The sequence below is a fragment of the Pecten maximus genome, chromosome 13, assembly GCF_902652985.1.
Source record: "Pecten maximus chromosome 13, xPecMax1.1, whole genome shotgun sequence".
NCBI lineage: Eukaryota > Metazoa > Mollusca > Bivalvia > Pectinida > Pectinidae > Pecten > Pecten maximus.
The window spans coordinates 30,732,103-30,753,452 of record NC_047027.1 but is presented as its reverse complement, the minus strand read 5'-3'; the positions used below and the strand labels follow the sequence as shown (position 1 = coordinate 30,753,452).

Sequence of the window (21,350 nt, the reverse complement as noted above, 5' to 3'; positions counted from 1 at the left end):
AACCAATAAAGATATTGACATTTCGAATGCTAAGAAGCATATAAATTGTCAGTTTCATCATTGTGTTTATCAATATCATACATGTACCACAACGATGTAACAATCCTCATGATACCAGGCATCTAAAATGCGACAGATCAGTTGCCTCTACTTGGCGACCATTTGGCTGACAATGTCTATAAATATTTTGCTTTCCTGAGTATCTCTGAATTATCTTTACAAGATTAATCTAAAAGAATTTCAAAGAAAAGAAAAATATGTAGCGATATCCACCAAAGGGGCAGAGCGAAGCATGTGAAGTGCCACAAAGAAAAGGGAGTTAAGTTAGAAAAGTGGATAAAGCCGTGACCAAAAACAAAGGTAAACTATCTATCCCGATTGGTGCATATCAGTACAGCTCAACGAGCTATCAGGTTACTTATGGGTGTACTACATCAGCCAAAGACGGAATAGGGGTCATTTATACTAAGGACTAACAGTAAGTTGTTTTAACTTGGTTACTTGTTATGACTGATACCAAAACACACCTTCTGGATACAGAACAGATAAAGTCATCCTCTGAATTGTTTTTTTTTATTGCGGTAGAAACAGGTCACAAACGCGTGGTTGCTAGGGTACTTCAGTCACTCTTGTAAGTTACAAAAATATACCATTTGAGAAAAATATTTACGAAAGTGTTAGAAATATATATAACAATCAAGCAGCAATATCTTAAACATTAATCATGTAAGTGCGACGAAAACAAACTATTAGTTAAACATATGTTTACATCATGAAGCCGAAAGTCAAACATACTGACTTTATGTATAAAACTCATACAACAATAATACTCATACAATGTCATAAATAGAGGTTACAGTGGTTGTTGGATATGGAATTTATTTCACACGAGTAGGTTATTTTTTTAACTTTTAAAAAATAACTTACGAGTGTGAAATAAATTCCATATCCAACAATTTCGAGTCGTGTGACCTGTTTCTACCACAATAATATCGGCTTGAATCAAAGGGAAACGTGGCCAAGTATAATTTCGCGTATGCAAATAAAGTGTACCGGTGACGTCCGGGACCCGGTGATGTGACGTCATTAGATTATTGATGACGTCAATAACAATTGCAGTCTGGGTCAAAGTTCACCGTGTTAGCCAATCAAAATGCGTACAGAATTTATACCACGTGTGGTATAAACAGATTGTTAATCAACAGCTGTAATGATTAACTGATGGTCTGAGAGTTGAATAACACAGGGTATTGTGGTAGAAAACATCATACATCATGAAGTCATAAGTCAGACTTACTTGACTTTATGTATAAAATTCATACAACATTAATACTCATACAATGTCATAAAACATCATGAAGCCGAAAGTCAGACATACTGACTTTCTGTATATAATCATACACCAATTAATATATATCTCTCGATATCTAAACAACTTCGTGATCAAGGAGGAATGGGTGGGTGGTGGTTTTTGATGAAATTGATTGAAAAAGCAGCTACAAATTGTACACGCTTTACCGCAGATTTTGATTGTAAACAACTGACCACGCATGCGCGTCACTTAAAATCTGCTACTATTCATAACATCGGAAACCTTCGGTAATTTCCGTAATTGAGAATCTGTCTGGTGTATGCCAGTACGAGTTATCTCCCTTATCACGAGGTTGAAATAAAACAAAACTGATCATCGCTAAAATCATTTATATTTACAACATAAATTAGCCTTTTTCTTTAATTATTTATTGATTGTTTTACAGGACTGATTTTAACAATATATGTACACGGAGAGAGTGTGAAATGGGTTGAGATGTCAAATCACAGGAACACAGTCCACAGGGCAGATTATAACGTCACAACAACCCCAACAAACGTCGGCTGTATAGCACTGTGTACCTCCACACCAGACTGCTCCTACGTCACCTACACCGACGACACATCCACGTGTACACGTCATCAACAACTTCAGGGTAAACAAGTCCAGCTAAATAGCAGAGTCTGGAAAAGTAAGTTGTAACTCGTAACGGTGTTGGTACTGTCTAATGATACCACGATTGAATTGATAAAGCTTGATTAAGTGTAATTAAGTGTTTGAATAAATGTATAACGAGTAAATGTGTACTGAGTAAATATATTATGCCATTTATGAGTAGATATGTATTAAGTAAATGTGTATTGAGTAAATGTGTATTGAGTAAATATGTTTTGAGTAAATATGTATTGAGTAAATACAGTATGTATCGAGTTAATGTGAAGTTTTGTTTTTCCTATGTAGCTGATGTTAATCTTAACCTAATTTAATTAAACTAAACTTTTGGAAGTCATTTTTTTTTGTCACGTAAAATGCTACAACCTATAAATGAAACATAGTTTTACCTGATAATTTCTCTCATCCCTACCGGTATCATACTGGTCTGTCCAGGTAAATACACCCATGCTTTCTGTGTGTGTATTACCTCGCTTCCGGTGTAGGATAGCCACGCGCGCTCAATGATACAAAAGTAGGTCGCCGAACCGAAAGTAGATCTACATGATTTAAACATTTCAATAATACATTGAATTAAGATATGTAATGAGATAATACTTTTTATTATTTATGATATAAATTATGTAAAAAAACACGTTCTTTTATTGTTTTTTTTATTAATAAAACATGGAACTATATTTTCACGCGAAAGGACACACTAGCTTGGCCGACATCAAGTGATTTGGCTTCGCTTGCAATGACAGGGCTGCTGAAACAACGTTAGACTGTGGAAATGAATGGTTTCCTTCGTTTTTAGAACAGCAAACAGAGTTTGCATATACGGGGTATAGTAAATCGATTGGCGCTGTTCTTTTTTTATTATATGCAGTAGAAAAAAGTTTGGAATGAGAAAAAATGGCGTCTATCTGAGAAAGCTATCGACAGATAGTGCCTATTTTTGCATATTTTAGGTTGGGGAATGAGAGAAAAATACTCAATCATATGTGGTTCATGTAGGATGGGGATATTTCACCCTCTGGGTCACAAAATGTGGTAAAACCCTCGGCGGAGCCTCGGGTTTTACCACATTTTGTGACCCCTCGGGTGGAATATCCCTATCCTACATGACCACATATGATAGAGTCTTATAATATTTACCCTCATGGCAAGACTCATAACAAGACTCAACCATTACATACTTTAAAGTAGAGGTTTGACCTTTTTGTATTATGATTACACTATTGTATTTATTCACAGGACAACTCATTTGTGGTTCACCGTTTTCGTACAATGAAACAGTTGGATCTTGTATCTTTCTCTCCACTGTAAAGCGGAATTGGCAGGACGCCAAAGTAGACTGCGAGTCACGAAGTAGCCGTCTTCTTGTCACCGACACGATGGATAAATTCAATGGAGTAAAAACTTCATTTATACGTACGTAACAAATTTAGGATAGCCATATCATTAGAGGTAGTATTCACTGCTTTCGGCTACAGACAACAACAAACTGTTGGAACAATATTGAAGTGCACCAGAGTCTTGCTCGTATTATCTCCCCTGATCATCAACGCGGTATTCAGCTATTTGATATTGTTCGATCGGATAACCCTATCATCGCGAAGAGTTAAGATAAAAATTGTCGACCGAGTTAAGTTAAAAGGATTTATATAACATTTTTGCAGACTTAAAAAAATAACTACTGCGAACGTATATGTAAAGAAAAACTAATAATACAGTGGAACTTCGTTAACTCGAAGTCGACGGGACCACGAAAAAACTTCGAGTTATCCGAGTGTTCGAATTAAGCGAGTTATCGTTTTTGGTGAAAAGTTTGGTCAATATTTGTCAACATTATATAATCATTATAACTTCGCTCTGTCGCTCATCAGTTTAGTGTGAAGACTGGTCAATACATGTAAATATATATGTAATGTTTCGTTATGTCACTTGTAATTTGGTGTAGTTTTGCCGATATACAGTCACGATAAAGTTTCTTTCACTTAGTCACTTCAATAACGATCTGATGTGCAAGTCATGTTTGCAAAAGGTAAACGATAAAACGGAATTCGACAAAATAACAAGTTATTAATGTCAAAACAAATAACCGTTTAAGTTTAACACAGATTGCATACAAAACGTAACAGAACCATTACCTTTTATTGGACATATATAAAATACTGTTTGATCGGCCTACTTACTTTTTATTGATAACCACGCCATTTCCATGTGTATTAGCACCGGAAGTTGGGCTGCGCATGTGCGTATAAAATGTTACTGTAACTGAGTTGGCGTTTTATCCGATTTAATAGACAGCACTGACCGTTACAGTTGTACTCTGAACACCTCGGCAGTAATTACGCTATTGTTTCAGCAGTTTAAAGATTTAATAGGCGCCGGTGACTGTGTCATTTCTACACCTGTAAAAACATCAGCCGGGTAGATCTACCGGTGTGTCAGAGATTAGTTCCGCTTGAGCGAACGGGTAGATGAGTTGTTGACTATCGTGTGTACTGATATCGGCGACCGCCTTGGGAAATTACCTGATGTAAGTAAAGCAGTACTTTTTATCACCAAGACTTGTTGTTATAAGATTCAACCGACAATTTCTTTTATGAATTTATGAAACACTTATAATAGCATGTAGGTTAGTAGTGCCGATATGTTCAGTATTACAAACGGAATTTAGCTCTTAAAAAATGTCGGCGTTTGCTACCGATCGACGAAAATTATACTTCGAGTTATTCGAACATTTCAAGTAGGATTTTTATTGTTGGGACCAAATTTTTACTTCGTATTATCCGAGTTTTTCGAGTTATCCGAATTCGAATTATCCGAGTTTTTTTTACTAAGATAAAGAGAGAATTCGGCCGGGACCGGCGAGGTACTTCGAGTTAAGCGGGGTATTCGAGTTATCCGAGTTCGAGTTAACGAAGTTCCACTGTAACTACAATAAAACATATAAATAATATACGTATCTATTATCTACTTGAAATACAAAGTTTTTTCTGCATTTTTCAGGAAATGACTCACTCTAGATAATAACGACTTATTACATATTTCAAACATACCTTCCACTTTAGTAAAACTTGGATTGATATAGTAATGATTTCGGATGTATTTGTATGTAAACTCTGTTGCTAAAGTATTATTTCATTGAAATAAATAGTGGTATTCATTAGGTTATGAGGTTGATTTGACAAAGTTAAATTGCTAGCTGATGATCATGCCGAACATTCTCAGTACTGAGTTCTAAAAAGTTTCGTCAATAATCCTTAAATAAAGGAAAATGCTTTACTCCAAGTGTTCCATAAGTAAGTGATTAGCACTACAGGAATGGTAGGGGGAAAATTCGGAACATTGCTTTTGGAAAAGTTAAGGTTTTCCTGAAGTTACAGGAATATTGATGATTCATTGGTTACTTACTTTAAGCTTTGCAAATTAGTAGCCTTAGATCAGACAGATACTCTATACCTCGGCGTAAATCATTGACACATTTTTCAGTCCATAACTTTTTAACACAACGCCTAAATTTTATCTATATAAACACTTAGTAACAAAAGCCTATTCTTTCAATAATGTTGATGAGGCCAGAACGCTAAACAATTCAGACTTGCATGTCTTTACGAGTTCACATTGTTTTATCGTCATATCTTAAACTAAAAGCTTTGTAAACGCGACTTTTGACCTTTGTATTTTTCAGAATACTGGCATATTTGGGTAGGTGGGTACCCGCGGACGTCGGATGGAAAATGGGTGTGGCTAACAGGGGAGTTGATCGACATGACCATGTTTCACCCCGGACAACCAAGTGGAGGACCTGGTCGTTTGGGCTTCTGGAAAGAGGCAGGCATTCTAAAACTAGATGATATCTCCCCGGAGGAAGCCCATGAATATATATGTGAATTGTTATAAACAATGTTATAATATGTGTTTCACTGTACTTACGTGGTATGTTGAAAGTAACTTGTTTTTGTGGTGAAGTTGTAACTCTGATTTATATTAATATGCTTCATTGAAATGAAACTAATATGGCTACATCAGTCTTCATATAAAGGGGAATAACTCCATTAGAGCAACGAAAGACAACAGACCGCAGTGTCACATATGTGACAAAAGTCAATCATTTCAAAGTGATAATCCGTGTATCACCATAGAACTGTAATATGTCATATTGTTCTTGTTTTCGTTAGGAATATACTTGTTTGTTACAATTTAGTTTCCATTAATGCTACACTTGTTGATGTAATCGTAATTTTTCTGCACGGTCTAAATAAATGTGTGTGCGCATATCCGATTAGATTTAGTTAATAATAATGTCATATTATGTTCACAATTCGATAGCACCTTGTGTTTTGAACCCGTCCACACGTCGTGAATATAATGTGCTTAGAATTTTCAGTAAAATGACGGTGTTTTAAATGTGTCCACATTTCCATAATATTACGTGTTTTGAATCCCTCCACATTTCCGTGATATTACGTGTTTTAAATATGGACCAGACCAATGAAAGCTTCCAGGAGTAGTTGATATTTTGTTATGTCGATACAATTAGTTGAAGTTCTTACAATTTGAGACGAATCAGCTAGCCTAAATTACATAACAGCTTTCTGTGTTCTATTTATATATGTTACTGTTTTTTTTTTCTTTTTGTGATTGGTCAGTTTGTATGTAAATGTTCGTATATTATCGGATGACAATATGACACGTAACTTGGAATCGCGAGAAGTAAAATTAATGAATGAAACCCGAGAAAATATGTGTTTTGATATAATAAACTAGTCAGTGATACCCTTTCGTATAGATATAAACGGATGTGTTTTATTATTACACTTTATTGATGGCCCATTCATTACCTGTTCTGTGTTCTTTTCATCTTAAAACGTTATCTTTTGCGTTACAACAATCATTGTAGTTACTGGTACAGGTTTTCCATTAATTGCATTTGATGTTAAGTCGCGATCGCGAGAACGCGATGGTAGATTTCGATATCTCCAGTACCTGGGCGACGAGGCTAATCTCGCCGTCACGTTCTCGCGATCTCGACCTTATGTCAACATAACGAGATTACGAGATAGCCTAACAAGCCATCATGGCATCGGACACCAAAGGTAACCTCGCATATTTTGAGGACAAAAATAGGGGAGAGAAAATAACATAACATAAATCAAGGAAAAAACAATGAAGGACAAGAATTAAAAAGTGCTAATAACAACGTAGATGAAATACTATGTCAATATGTAAGTCAATCTAGAGATCAAAGATGAGACATCAGAATTAGCATACTTAGGGAACGCTAGTAAGAAAACATACCAAAACTGACAAAACGAAGGAAAGAGCGCCATAATAAAAAATGGGATATTTCTAAAAAAAAAAAAAAGAATAAAGAAAAGAAAAAGCAGACGGAATAAATTTTTTTTAAATTGAATGTATAAATGTAAATAAAAAGAAAGAAAACAATAAGCAAGAGTTGGATAAATACACATATTGAGTAAGAGGTCTATCATGGCACTTTAGAGCAAGAAAGAAAGGATAAAACGAAAGGATTATGTGACTGTATAGTAGGAAACTCCTCATTTCAGCTTTGTAGAAACATAGGTTGCTTTTCAAATAAATTCGACGACGTGATCTATAATCAGGGATTAACGATGTAACGTTTCGGCCGCTACAGTTGTCTCCAGTGAGCTGTTACATTAAAAAGTACCTATTTCACCAACAGAACAAAGAACAAAGAGTTTGATTTAAAGTTCAACAATTTAATGAATAAAACTCCCATAGGACATTTACAGTTAGTTTTCAATATACCCTCACACTGCATCTGTTCTAGTACACAGAAATCTGGGCGTACAGATCTTTGATATCAATTTGTATTATCTGACATCAATTACTACTATCAATATGCCTCAATAAAAATGGTCTTGAATAATATCCCTGAGACTAGTCAAGGGAGATAACAATGTTACTCTTACCGTCTCTGGTTCCATAAATTGTTCTCGCTGCGCTCGTTATGGCAGTTCAGGCGATGACTGAACTGAATATTGCCCCTTTCAGGGATCACACAATTAAAAAAAAAAAATGTTATGACTAGTGACTCCGTCCCTTCATTCGCTCGCCTGAAGTTCAATTGATGTGAAATGCATATCAAATTAACGTTTGAAGTTTTTTCCATTGGATTAATGATGTTATTTTATAGGATGAATGGCATAAGTACTCGAAAGACAGTAACCGTGACATTGACAGTGCCCTTTGGAACCCCAGCCTGGAATTCACGCCTTTTCCCCCTCGAACCTACGTCATTCTATATTCAGTAGGAATGTATATTTTTGATTTTCTAAATCTCAAGACCTTACTCTTTGTTCTCGTATATAGAAAGCCGTCCTGTAATGTTCTGCAGACACATTTCTCAAGTCTCATCAACCAGTATTCAGCAGTTCTCCTGAAATAGCAGATTGTCTCCTTTGATGTGCTGGCATATCTGACCTTGACTGTGCCAAGAGTAACAATGACCTCACCAGAGTTGAAGCCCTCGTTATACCTATCAATTATAAACATGTTTTTTGTTTCACAATTGGTGCACTTGTGATACACATATGTACCTTCAATAAACTAACGGTTTTAAACTGATAAACGAATGCAATTCAGTTTTATAAACTTTTAAATAATTATAGAATAAATACCTCAAAAATGATTTAAAAACAAAGAATTTCTTACAATGTAAGAGGCTGGGGGGACTGGGAGTCTGCCTTGTACTGGTGAAGAGTATGCTCATTTGATATAAATAAACATTGATAACCAGATTTAATCTGGAGTCAATCAAAGCCATTCAGCTACCTCGGGTGCGATGTTTGAGTGATCTGTCAGAATGTAGATCGGGGACAATTGAGCTTCTATAATGACACTTGACTGACCTGGCAGACGTCATTGTCCTTTAATCTCATTAGCAGAGATACTCTACCAAATGTACATAGCACCCACTGAAACGAATTTGTATTGCATTCTGAGAAAATTGGCCAATTGTACAGAGAACTTTCTTAATCTCATAGATTTCAAATGGGGAATGTCAAATTAACAATACAATACTGGTCAATACAAACAGGCTACCCTTTGGTATATTTGAATCTAGAATCATGTCTGAAAACAAAGGTATTCACACTTGTTGTAATACAGCCAGAATTCCGACCGATTTGAAAATACTACGGCCAAAAGTCAAGCTGTAGGCCATACCTATAGATGAACTCAAACACCCTGAAACACGAAACCCAGACAGATTTACTATTTGAATATTGTCTACTGTATCCTGTATCAAGCCTGGAAGGTAGCATTTTAATCAAGATGGCTGTCCAGACAGCGAAGGTAAAGGTCACCTCATCACGTGGTCGTTACCATCAAATGGCTCTCACAACTAAGAAATTAACTATATGTTATTACTTGTGACTCCATTTCTTCATTCGCTCGTTTGAAATTCAAATGATGTAAAATTCATATCAAGTTGAAGTTTGAAGTTTTCTCTATCGGATAAATGTTGTTATTGTATAGCTTTAATGGCATATAAGAGCACACGGGTACTCAAAAGACAGTAATCCTTACATTTGCAATGCTTTGAAACCTGGGGAATTCCCGCCTTTTTATTCCTGGAATCCTACGTCATTCTATTTTCATCAGGAGTGTATATTTTTGATATTCCAAATATCAAGACCCTACCCTTTATTCTCGTTTATATAAAGTATCAATTTCTGTTATTTACTCAGAAAAAAACAGCTACAAACCTAAGAAACACATTTTCTTCAGGAGTTCCAGACTTGGCGGGTTTCTTCAACCCTCACGCACAGAATTTCACACAGTAAAAATGTATAATATTAAACATAAAAAGAAGTAATTTTCTCTCATATAATATTAATGATGACTATCGGATTTCCGGGAAATGATGAATTTAACTCTGGACGCATATAAACAAGATTATAGGTAAATATTAACTTCGGAAAATACCAACAACGGTGACCTACTTTACCGAACGTTATAAACATGTGTATATTAGCTTGTCACATTCGGACTCTCACACTGGATTTACAATATGAATGAATATCTTCATATGTGTATCAATATGGACAACATGCATTATTTGCTCAACGAATATTAGGAGTAGATGAATATGTACAACTGATATAATAAATATATATAAAGGTGTACGATATAATCGTTACACTACCCACAACGAATGAGGAATTCGTCCCGATATAAACTTTCCATTACTTTAACGTGTTACATAATGAAGGTAAGTGCGGCCAGCCATCTATAAATAGCCCGCTGGTAACGTAGTTGTGCGTCCAACCATCTATGTAACATTTGATCTTGAAATGCATATTCTTCTTGCAATTTATCTATATATTGTCCTCATTTCGCTATGTAGAGCTGCAGATAACACGATGGTTATCGTTAATTCTCAGCGAAGTAACGATGATAAGCAGGTTTAAGTAGCAGTGATAAGAGTTGTTTGAGGACAGGCTTTTGCAGTGTATAGCCACTAATCTGCAATATCAATTATGTTTGTTTCACGATAGCTTTTTTATTTGCCTAAACTATGTTACAAGAAGTGGACGGTGGTAAGTGGAGAGAAAATCATCACTCTACCATTTTTCCGTATTGAATAACGAATTACATCATGTAAAATACTGTGTGTAAACATTTTACAAACATACGGTTATTATGACCTAGAAAGATCCACATCCAATCTTTACAAAATGTCAAACATAGTAAAATGCGTGACACTAATCGCATGGGATTGTGACTGATATGTCTGTGTAATTTATTGGACCGAGGAAAGGATTCCATTGGCCTATCAGTTGATAGTTTCTGTTCATTTTCAATCTGTTATCTATTATTTAATCAAATAGATATGAAGTCACTGCTTGACCACGTCAGTTTCCCCCATGTTTCCTAGCACATGAAGACATCTCGCTAATTTCCTCAATCGGGGCAATTGTTTTCATAGCTATAAAAAAAGGTTAACAATGCGACTCAAAAATGCCTAGATATCACGCCAAAGTTTACAGTTATAAACGAGCAGTTGTCATGCGTCAAAATGACGACATTAACAAATATAGCCATATAAGGTATGCGTTACATTGGACTGGAATCGTGGCACCCATCTACCATGTACTGTCTGCTCCAAATACTCTTTGCTAAATGTCGGCGCCATTTTTAATAAATATCTGAGCGCAAATAATAGCCTCGTCATGCAGTACTTATTTTAAACACTCACAGGGGTAATGTCCATTCTTCAAGTCTACCTAACGGCTGATTCATACTGGTAAGTTTCCATGTCAGCTCTTGCTTGTTTCCATTGATCATGTCCTGGAACGTTTTGGTTTCCATGTCTGAACGCACTGACGTTTCTCAATACAGTAATATACATAATTGTCTCTTCGTTATGGCTGTATTATTCGGAATATATAAATATGTTATTTCTTCACGGTATTGAAATTCAACATCAACAACGGTTGCTCATTGACGCGGAATTCAAATGATATTTGTAACATCATTACTCCTTATTACCACATGTTGGTATTTATCATAATTTCAGTTTGATGTCTTTCTCCCCATTATTAGTACCTACATACTGTGTCACCAGTTTTCCCGTGGGTACGTCATGCGGTATAGAAGTACAATACAGCATTGATCATCAACAGCATCATCATCGCTATCACCGCTTGTTTTAAAAGCTGATTTCGATTAGATTTTGGCTGACTTTTGAGAGACCTTTCCATGAAAACGTAAATGAAGAGCACCTAATGATAACTTGGACATCATTTATAAATATATTTTTAGAGGGTTCAGTTTGTAGAAGTGATCCATTTTGACCTGTCAAAATACGGCAGAATTCGGGGATAATTATTGATCGGATGAAGTTTGTATCTTTGGAGCATTGATAATGTTATAGAAGTTAATATCATACATAATTTATAACAAATAAACTAATAAAAAATGACACTGAACACATGTTATGATTATATCATTTCACAATGCTTTCATCGGCATTCACATGCATCCGTCCGTCCTGTTGCTACACTTGTCTGCATATAGGGCACGATTAGGGGTATTTATTTTATTATATTTACATTTGGTGTGGCAATACCCTTATATATTACTAGTAAATCCCTACCAAAAGCAGCTTCATCTATGAGAGTATAACTGAAGTTGCCCTGAGGGCGTATGAATATCTCACTTATTATATACTTGTTATTTTTTTTATTTTTGCGATTCATTAATAGAACGTAAATATAAGCGATAAACTGCCTAGATGCGGCAGACCTACTGGTATAACTGCCACATGTGTCACAGACAAACAATCATGGTGCGCTAGCGCGCACCATTCAGTTTGTCTGTGACACATGTGGCAGTTATACCAGTAGGTCTGCCGCATCTAGGCAGTTTATTGCTTAAGCAAACAATAATGGCTTAAATAAAAGAAAAAAGAAAACAGAAAAAAAATCTAAACATTTACCTGCTCCTACCGACCTTATATAGGACACCGATATTGCTGGGGGATAGGTACAAGTATAGCAGACACTTATATCACCACTACTAAACAGCAACTTATAGCGTTTGCGAATTTTTCGGTTGCAAAATTAACCTATATGGAGCCTTATACAAATTAAATGCGAAACTCGAGATTTCTAACTCTACTTAGTTTATTATGGTAAATCAGCCGTATCACTTCGATGATGCATGGCGATTTGCATGGTTTCCTCTTGACTGTTTTGATTAGTACACAATTAAATCGTAATGCTCCTCCAGTCCTAGGTGTTATGTACCAATTTACCTACTAAACGCGTATCCCCAAAGACATATTTTAGAAGTTACTATCACCACAGGTGATGATTTTGGGGTAGAACGCGCACCTGTGATATTCGGTCAGGTCAGGCCGGTTTACAGAAGTAATATTTGGTATATTTCAACCATTCTTGACACAAAATCGGTTCGGTATTTGGAGTTAAGAGGGATCGGTAATTAGAACTGGTTTGATTAACATAATTAAGAAGGATTGAATCCATACATCGCCTTTTCGGCCGGTATCAAGAGGTTCTCGGTTTTGAGAAGAATCGGTTACCATTGTATATTTGGCGACTTCCTAATCTATTTAATTAAATACCTCCTGCACTAAATCAGAAAGGATACGGTTCAAAGTCAATGATAGAAGAATTAATTCTATCCATAACGAGGAGATGGTTATATAGTTAACTTCAAACATCTCTCACTTGGATTACTTCGATATCGTCATCTGAAAAAAAAAAGAAAAGTGGTTATCAAATCACGTTTTAGTTGCATTGACCAAAATACTGTCATTAACACGAACAGCATACCATTGCCTGGCACATTTGAGATATTAGCACAGAAATGGTCCTTTCTTATTTTACTGGAACGACATTTCTATCAGAGGTCGGATGTGAGATTGAGCATTGAATGGGAGCTTCTAAAACCTCAAAAATAAGCCATAAAATATTTTACTTAAGTAATTAGGATTTCATGGCTTATTATTTTTTCGCCATTTCGGCCATCTCACCTAAAAATATCAGTTATTGAAAATCCTTATTATTCCATTTCACAAAATAGAAGTTTAGATCATACATGTATTTACATATACATTCCTTTCTAATATTCAATACAATCATAATATATGTGCAGTAGTACACCTGTAGGAGCTGAGCCAGGCCCTTTGGGTCGTTTTCAAATATTGTATGGTCTCTTAAAAGATTATGACGTCAGTTATTTTTCTTACTGCGCATGTATATATGTTTAAGGTCAACATGATCAACCGTTTGCGTGTTTACAACCAAACGGTTGGACCAGTAAGACCAAAGTTATCCGTTTATGAAATAAAGGCGGACCTGGTGATTTTATACTATTTTCAGGAGAGTCTTGACAAAGAATTTGAAGGACTGTATTAACATCTGCAAGTCAATCAAGATGATTGCCTGAACTATTTCAGGCCCCAATTTAAAGTCAACAAACATCTATAACCTTACGAAACGCATGACTGGGTTTCAAATTCTATCAATTCTGGTCGTGGTTACATGTGAACCCAATTGGCTTTGCGGTGAATCCCGAATATAATAAACTCGCTTTCATTTTATACCAATGGAACTGTTAAACAACGTATAGCCGCTTTACTACAGACGGCTGTGTGTCAATGCCTGTCACGTTTGGTAAGGGGACTTATATCTAACAGCAATGGAAAACTCTCATTTCCATCGGGTACATATCTCCGATCAGGCAAAATGCACTTTCTCGACTCGTTTGATAATGTTTCAAATACATTTGTATTCACCTGTAGAACACACCAATCCTTACATAATTTAAGAAGTCAAAGATTGCCATAGCATTTTATTGATTACGGTACTTAATACACTTGTTTTATTTATCGCACGTGATGAGTTTGGTCTACTGAATATACATTACATATGTATAATTTATCAGGTACGTGAAGTACACAGTTGTAAAATCGTACATCTAGCTGAAACAAATACAGCAGGTCTAGTGTAATTCGAGAAAGAAAAGGAAAGAATGATAACGAAAAAACCCAAATGCTCGGTTATAAAGAACTAGGATGTTTACACTTCGTTACTATTTTATTCTACCAGGTCAGTTTAACATCATATTGTTCTGAGTCATCGCCTGTTCTTATTAAGAGAGGAATCTTACAGAGACCAACCAACCAATTGTTTTCACATAGACTTTAGTGTTAACGTTTTGGAGTATTTCATTCAAATTCCTGAATTCAATATGACAATTATGGTTTATAACAAAAGTTTAGGGTCTGATATAATACCTAATAAAAAAAAAGTTGGGTCCTTCAGCTCAAAATTTCTCCAGGGTAGCCATTTTGAAAATGGGTGAATTTCGCAGTAAAAATTCTCAAAAATCTGAAATGTTTACCTGTTAATTGTTATTACCTGAACTTTTGGGAAAAAAATCAATCGGACTTACGAAATTAATATCAACATTTCTTATTGATAGTTACCTATCAGGCTACATATCTATTTTCTCGCTTCATAACATACTGGCCAATCAGTGGCTGCCAGACATTTTATCCTTGGCTCAACGTTCTATACACAGGGGCTGTTTCAAAAATATATTTTTTCAATTGGCTGGTTGTTCCCTACAAGGTAGTCCTTATTAGCAAAAATCTACCTGGTTATTATTAACATTTTACTAAATGATGTCGAATCGTTAGGGGAACTGTTGTCGTCAAAAGGAATGATTGCCTTTACAAAAAACAGAAGACAAGTAAAAAGAAAGTATTAATATGGTAAATCATCACCAGTTGGTCCAGTTGGTGTTAGTTTTATTTTTAAATTGTGTACATCAGACAAAACTAAGTTATGCAAGTAAGAAAATGAAATGTGAAACCATGGCCATTTTTCGATCTGGTGTTTGTTATATGACAATTAATACTTTAACAGTTGCAAAGGTGATTATAGTTAAAGTTTTCCCGTCTACCCTTTACAGATGAGAGCTATGATATCTGTGTAAAACTGAATAAATCAAATTTGAGCTCGCTCAAAGTTTCATCGTTAAATCCATTCATATCTCTACTCTATGAACAACAACCACTAGATATCAACGACAGCCTCTAGATATCTACTCTAACAACGACACCCTCCAGATCTCTACTTTAACATGACACCCTCTAGATCTCTACTCTAACAACGACACCCTCTAGATATCTACTCTAACAACGACACCCTCTAGATCTCTACTCTAACACGACACCCTCTAGATCTCTACTCTAACAACGACACCCTCTAGATCTCTACTCTAACAACGACACCCTCTAGATCTCTACTCTAACAACGACACCCTCTAGATCTCTACTCTAACAACGACACCCTCTAGATCTCTACTCTAACAACGACACCCTCTAGATCTCTACTCTAACAACGACACCCCCTATATCTCTACTCTATCAACGACACCCTCTAGATCTCTACTCTAACAACGACACCCTCTAGATATCTACTCTAACAACGACACCCTCTAGATATCTACTCTAACAACGACACCCTCTAGATCTCTACTCTAACAACGACACCCTCTAGATATCTACTCTAACAACGACACCCTCTAGATATCTACTCTAACAACGACACCCACTAGATATCTACTCTAACAACGACACCCACTAGATATCTACTCTAACAACGACAACCACTAGATATCTACTCTAACAACGACACCCTCTAGATATCTACTCTTACAACGACACCCTCTAGATCTCTACTCTAACAACGACACCCTCTATATATCTACTCTAACAAGACACCCTCTAGATCTCTACTCTAACAACGACACCCTCTAGATCTCTACTCTAACAACGACACTCTCTAGATATCTACTCTAACAACGACAACCTCTAGATATCTACTCTAACAACGACACCCTCTAGATCTCTACTCTAACAACGACACCCTCTAGATATCTACTCTATCAACGACACCCTCTAGATCTCTACTCTAACAACGACACAAAAATAAGCCATAAAATATTTTACTTAAGTAAGTAGGATTTCATGGCTTATTATTTTTTCGCCATTTCGGCCATCTCACCTAAAAATATCAGTTATTGAAAATCCTTATTATTCCATTTCACAAAATAGAAGTTTAGATCATACATGTATGTACATGTACATTCCTTTCTAATATTCAATACAATCATAATATATGTGCAGTAGTACACCTGTAGGAGCTGAGTCAGGCCCTTTGGGTCGTTTTCAAATATTGTATGGTCTCTTAAAAGATTATGACGTCAGTTATTTTTCTACTGCCCATGTATATATGTTTAAAGTCAACATGATCAACCGTTTGCGTGTTTACAACCAAACGGTTGGACCAATAATACCAAAGTTATCCGTTTATGAAATAAAGGCGGACCTGGTGATTTTATACTATTTTCAGGAGAGTCTTGACAAAGAATTTGAAGGACTGTATTAACATCTGCAAGTCAATCAAGATGATTGCCTGAACTATTTCAGGCCCCAATTTAAAGTCAACAAACATCTATAACCTTACGAAACGTATGACTGGGTTTCAAATTCTATCAATTCTGGTCGTGGTTACATGTGAACCCAATTGGCTTTGCGGTGAATCCCGAATATAATAAACTCGCTTTCATTTTATACCAATGGAACTGTTAAACAACGTATAGCCGCTTTACTACAGACGGCTGTGTGTCAATGCCTATCACGTTTGGTAAGGGGACTTATATCTAACAGCAATGGAAAACTCTCATTTCCATCGGGTATATATCTCCGATCAGGCAAAATGCACTTTCTCGACTCGTTTGATAATGTTTCAAATACATTTGTATTCACCTGTAGAACACACCAATCCTTACATAATTTAAGAAGTCAAAGATTGCCATAGCATTTGATTGATTACGGTACTTAATGCACTGTTTTATTTATTCAACGTGATGAGTTTGGTCTACTGAATATACATTACATATTCATAATTTATCAGGTACGTAAAGTACACAGTTGTAAAATTGTACATCTAGCTGAAACAAATACAGCAGGTCTAGTGTAATTCGAGAAAGAAAAGGAAAGAATGTTAACGAAAAAACCCAAATGCTCGGTTATAATGAACTAGGATGTTTACACTTCGTTACTATTTTATTCTACCAGGTCAGTTTAACATCATATTGGTCTGAGTTATCGCCTGTTCTTATTAAGAGAGGAATCTTACAGAGACCAACCAACCAATTGTTTTCACATAGACTTTAGTGTTAACGTTTTGGAGTATTTCATTCAAATTCCTGAATTCAATATGACAATTATGGTTTATAACAAAAGTTTAGGGTCTGATATAATACCTAATAAAAAAAAAGTTGGGTCCTTCAGCTGAAAATTTCTCCAGGGTAGCCATTTTGAAAATGGATGAATTTCGCAGTAAAAATTCTCAAAAATCTGAAATGTTTACCTGTTAATTGTTATTACCTGAACTTATGGGAAAAAAATCAATCGGACTTACGAAATTAATATCAACATTTCTTATTGATAGTTACCTATCAGGCTACACATCTATTTTCTCGCTTCATAACATACTGGCCAATCAGTGGCTGCCAGACATTTTATCCTTGGCTCAACGTTCTATACACAGGGGCTGTTTCAAAAATATATTTTTTCAATTGGCTGGTTGTTCCCTACAAGGGAGTCCTTATTAGCAAAAATCTACCTGGTTATTATTAACATTTTACTAAATGATGTCGAATCGTTAGGGGACCTGTTGTCGTCAAAAGGAATGATTGCCTTTACAAAAAACAGAAGACAAGTAAAAAGAAAGTATTAATATGGTAAATCATCACCAGTTGGTCCAGTTGGTGTTAGTTTTATTTTTAAATTGTGTACATCAGACAAAACTAAGTCATGCAAGTAAGAAAATGAAATGTGAAACCATGGCCATTTTTCGATCTGGTGTTTGTCATATGACAATTAATATTTTAACAGTTGCAAAGGTGATTACAGTTAAAGTTTTCCCGTCTACCCTTTACAGATGAGAGCTATGATATCTGTGTAAAACTGAATAAATCAAATTTGAGCACGCTCAAAGTTTCATCGTTAAATCCATTCATATCTCTACTCTATCAACAACAACCACTAGATATCAACGACACCCTCTAGATATCTACTCTAACAACGACACCATCTAGATCTCTACTTTAACACGACAACCTCTAGATCTCTACTCTAACAACGACACCCTCTAGATATCTACTCTAACAACGACACCCTCTAGATCTCTACTCTAACAACGACACCCTCTAGATCTCTACTCTAACAACGACACCCTCTAGATATCTACTCTAACAACGACACCCTCTAGATATCTACTCTAACAACGACACCCTCTAGATATCTACTCTAACAACGACACCCTCTAGATCTCTACTCTATCAACGACACCCTCTAGATCTCTACTCTAACAACGACACCCTCTAGATATCTACTCTAACAACGACACCCTCTAGATATCTACTCTAACAACGACACTCTCTAGATATCTACTCTAACAACGACACCCTCTAGATATCTACTCTAACAACGACACCCACTAGATATCTACTCTAACAACGACACCCTCTAGATCTCTACTCTAACAACGACACCCTCTAGATATCTACTCTGAAAACGACACCCTCTAGATCTCTACTCTGACAACGACACCCTCTAGATATCTACTCTAACAACGACACCCTCTAGATATCTACTCTAACAACGACACCCACTAGATATCTACTCTAACAACGACACCCTCTAGATCTCTACTCTAACAACGACACCCTCTAGATCTCTACTCTAACAACGACACCCTCTAGATATCTACTCTAACAACGACACCCTCTAGATATCTACTCTAACAACGACACCCACTAGATATCTACTCTAACAACGACACCCACTAGATATCTACTCTAACAACGACAACCACTAGATATCTACTCTAACAACGACACCCTCTAGATATCTACTCTTACAACGACACCCTCTAGATCTCTACTCTAACAACGACACCCTCTATATATCTACTCTAACAAGACACCCTCTAGATCTCTACTCTAACAACGACACCCTCTAGATCTCTACTCTAACAACGACACCCTCTAGATATCTACTCTAACAACGACACCCTCTAGATATCTACTCTAACAACGACACCCTCTAGATCTCTACTCTAACAACGACACCCTCTAGATATCTACTCTAACAACGACACCCTCTAGATCTCTACTCTAACAACGACACAAAAATAAGCCATAAAATATTTTACTTAAGTAATTAGGATTTCATGGCTTATTATTTTTTCGCCATTTCGGCCATCTCACCTAAAAATATCAGTTATTGAAAATCCTTATTATTCCATTTCACAAAATAGAAGTTTAGATCATACATGTATGTACATGTACATTCCTTTCTAATATTCAATACAATCATAATATATGTGCAGTAGTACACCTGTAGGAGCTGAGCCAGGCCCTTTGGGTCGTTTTCAAATATTGTATGGTCTCTTAAAAGATTATGACGTCAGTTATTTTTTCTACTGCCCATGTATATATGTTTAAAGTCAACATGATCAACCGTTTGCGTGTTTACAACCAAACGGTTGGACCAATAATACCAAAGTTATCCGTTTATGAAATAAAGGCGGACCTGGTGATTTTATACTATTTTCAGGAGAGTCTTGACAAAGAATTTGAAGGACTGTATTAACATCTGCAAGTCAATCAAGATGATTGCCTGAACTATTTCAGGCCCCAATTTAAAGTCAACAAACATCTATAACCTTACGAAACGTATGACTGGGTTTCAAATTCTATCAATTCTGGTCGTGGTTACATGTGAACCCAATTGGCTTTGCGGTGAATCCCGAATATAATAAACTCGCTTTCATTTTATACCAATGGAACTGTTAAACAACGTATAGCCGCTTTACTACAGACGGCTGTGTGTCAATGCCTATCACGTTTGGTAAGGGGACTTATATCTAACAGCAATGGAAAACTCTCATTTCCATCGGGTACATATCTCCGATCAGGCAAAATGCACTTTCTCGACTCGTTTGATAATGTTTCAAATACATTTGTATTCACCTGTAGAACACACCAATCCTTACATAATTTAAGAAGTCAAAGATTGCCATAGCATTTTATTGATTACGGTACTTGATACACTTGTTTTATTTATCGTACGTGATGAGTTTGGTCTACTGAATATACATTACATATGTATAATTTATCAGGTACGTAAAGTACACAGTTGTAAAATCGTAAATCTAGCTGAAACAAATACAGCAGGTCTAGTGTAATTCGAGAAAGAAAAGGAAAGAATGATAACGAAAAAACCCAAATGCTCGGTTATAAAGAACTAGGATGTTTACACTTCGTTACTATTTTATTCTACCAGGTCAGTTTAACATCATATTGGTCTGAGTTATCGCCTGTTCTTATTAAGAGAGGAATCTTACAGAGACCAACCAACCAATTGTTTTCACATAGACTTTAGTGTTAACGTTTTGGAGTATTTCATTCAAATTCCTGAATTCAATATGACAATTATGGTTTATAACAAAAGTTTAGGGTCTGATATAATACCTAATAAAAAAAAAGTTGGGTCCTTCAGCTGAAAATTTCTCCAGGGTAGCCATTTTGAAAATGGATGAATTTCGCAGTAAAAATTCTCAAAAATCTGAAATGTTTACCTGTTAATTGTTATTACCTGAACTTATGGGAAAAAAATCAATCGGACTTACGAAATTAATATCAACATTTCTTATTGATAGTTACCTATCAGGCTACACATCTATTTTCTCGCTTCATAACATACTGGCCAATCAGTGGC

The 21,350-nt window shown here is 35.9% G+C and overlaps 2 protein-coding genes across 2 annotated transcripts in view; both read left to right on the top strand.

Annotated features, from left to right (window-relative positions):
* Positions 1-1,461: 1,461 nt before the first annotated feature.
* Positions 1,462-6,114, top strand: LOC117341315 (perlucin-like). Its single transcript, XM_033903169.1, has 3 exons — positions 1,462-2,003; positions 3,221-3,397; positions 5,664-6,114. Exons 1-3 carry the CDS (start codon positions 1,808-1,810, stop codon positions 5,873-5,875), a joined length of 585 nt encoding a protein of 194 aa, XP_033759060.1. The 5' UTR covers positions 1,462-1,807; the 3' UTR covers positions 5,876-6,114.
* A 3,178-nt stretch (positions 6,115-9,292) lies between these two features.
* LOC117340658 (nascent polypeptide-associated complex subunit alpha, muscle-specific form-like) overlaps positions 9,293-21,350 on the top strand; it is an 18,146-nt gene continuing 6,088 nt past the window's right edge. Inside the window, exon 1 of the mRNA XM_033902421.1 lies at positions 9,293-9,313. Coding sequence (XP_033758312.1) covers positions 9,293-9,313 — 21 coding nt within the window. The remainder of the gene's footprint in view (positions 9,314-21,350) is intronic.

Bases quoted from the DNA above. Each gene is read 5' to 3' on its own strand.
- LOC117341315 (XM_033903169.1), top strand. From the start codon at position 1,808: ATGTCAAATCACAGGAACACAGTCCACAGGGCAGATTATAACGTCACA. The intron at 2,004-3,220 runs GTAAGTTGTAAC...ATTTATTCACAG, and splicing joins AAATAGCAGAGTCTGGAAAA to GACAACTCATTTGTGGTTCA. The intron at 3,398-5,663 runs GTACGTAACAAA...TGTATTTTTCAG, and splicing joins AGTAAAAACTTCATTTATAC to AATACTGGCATATTTGGGTA.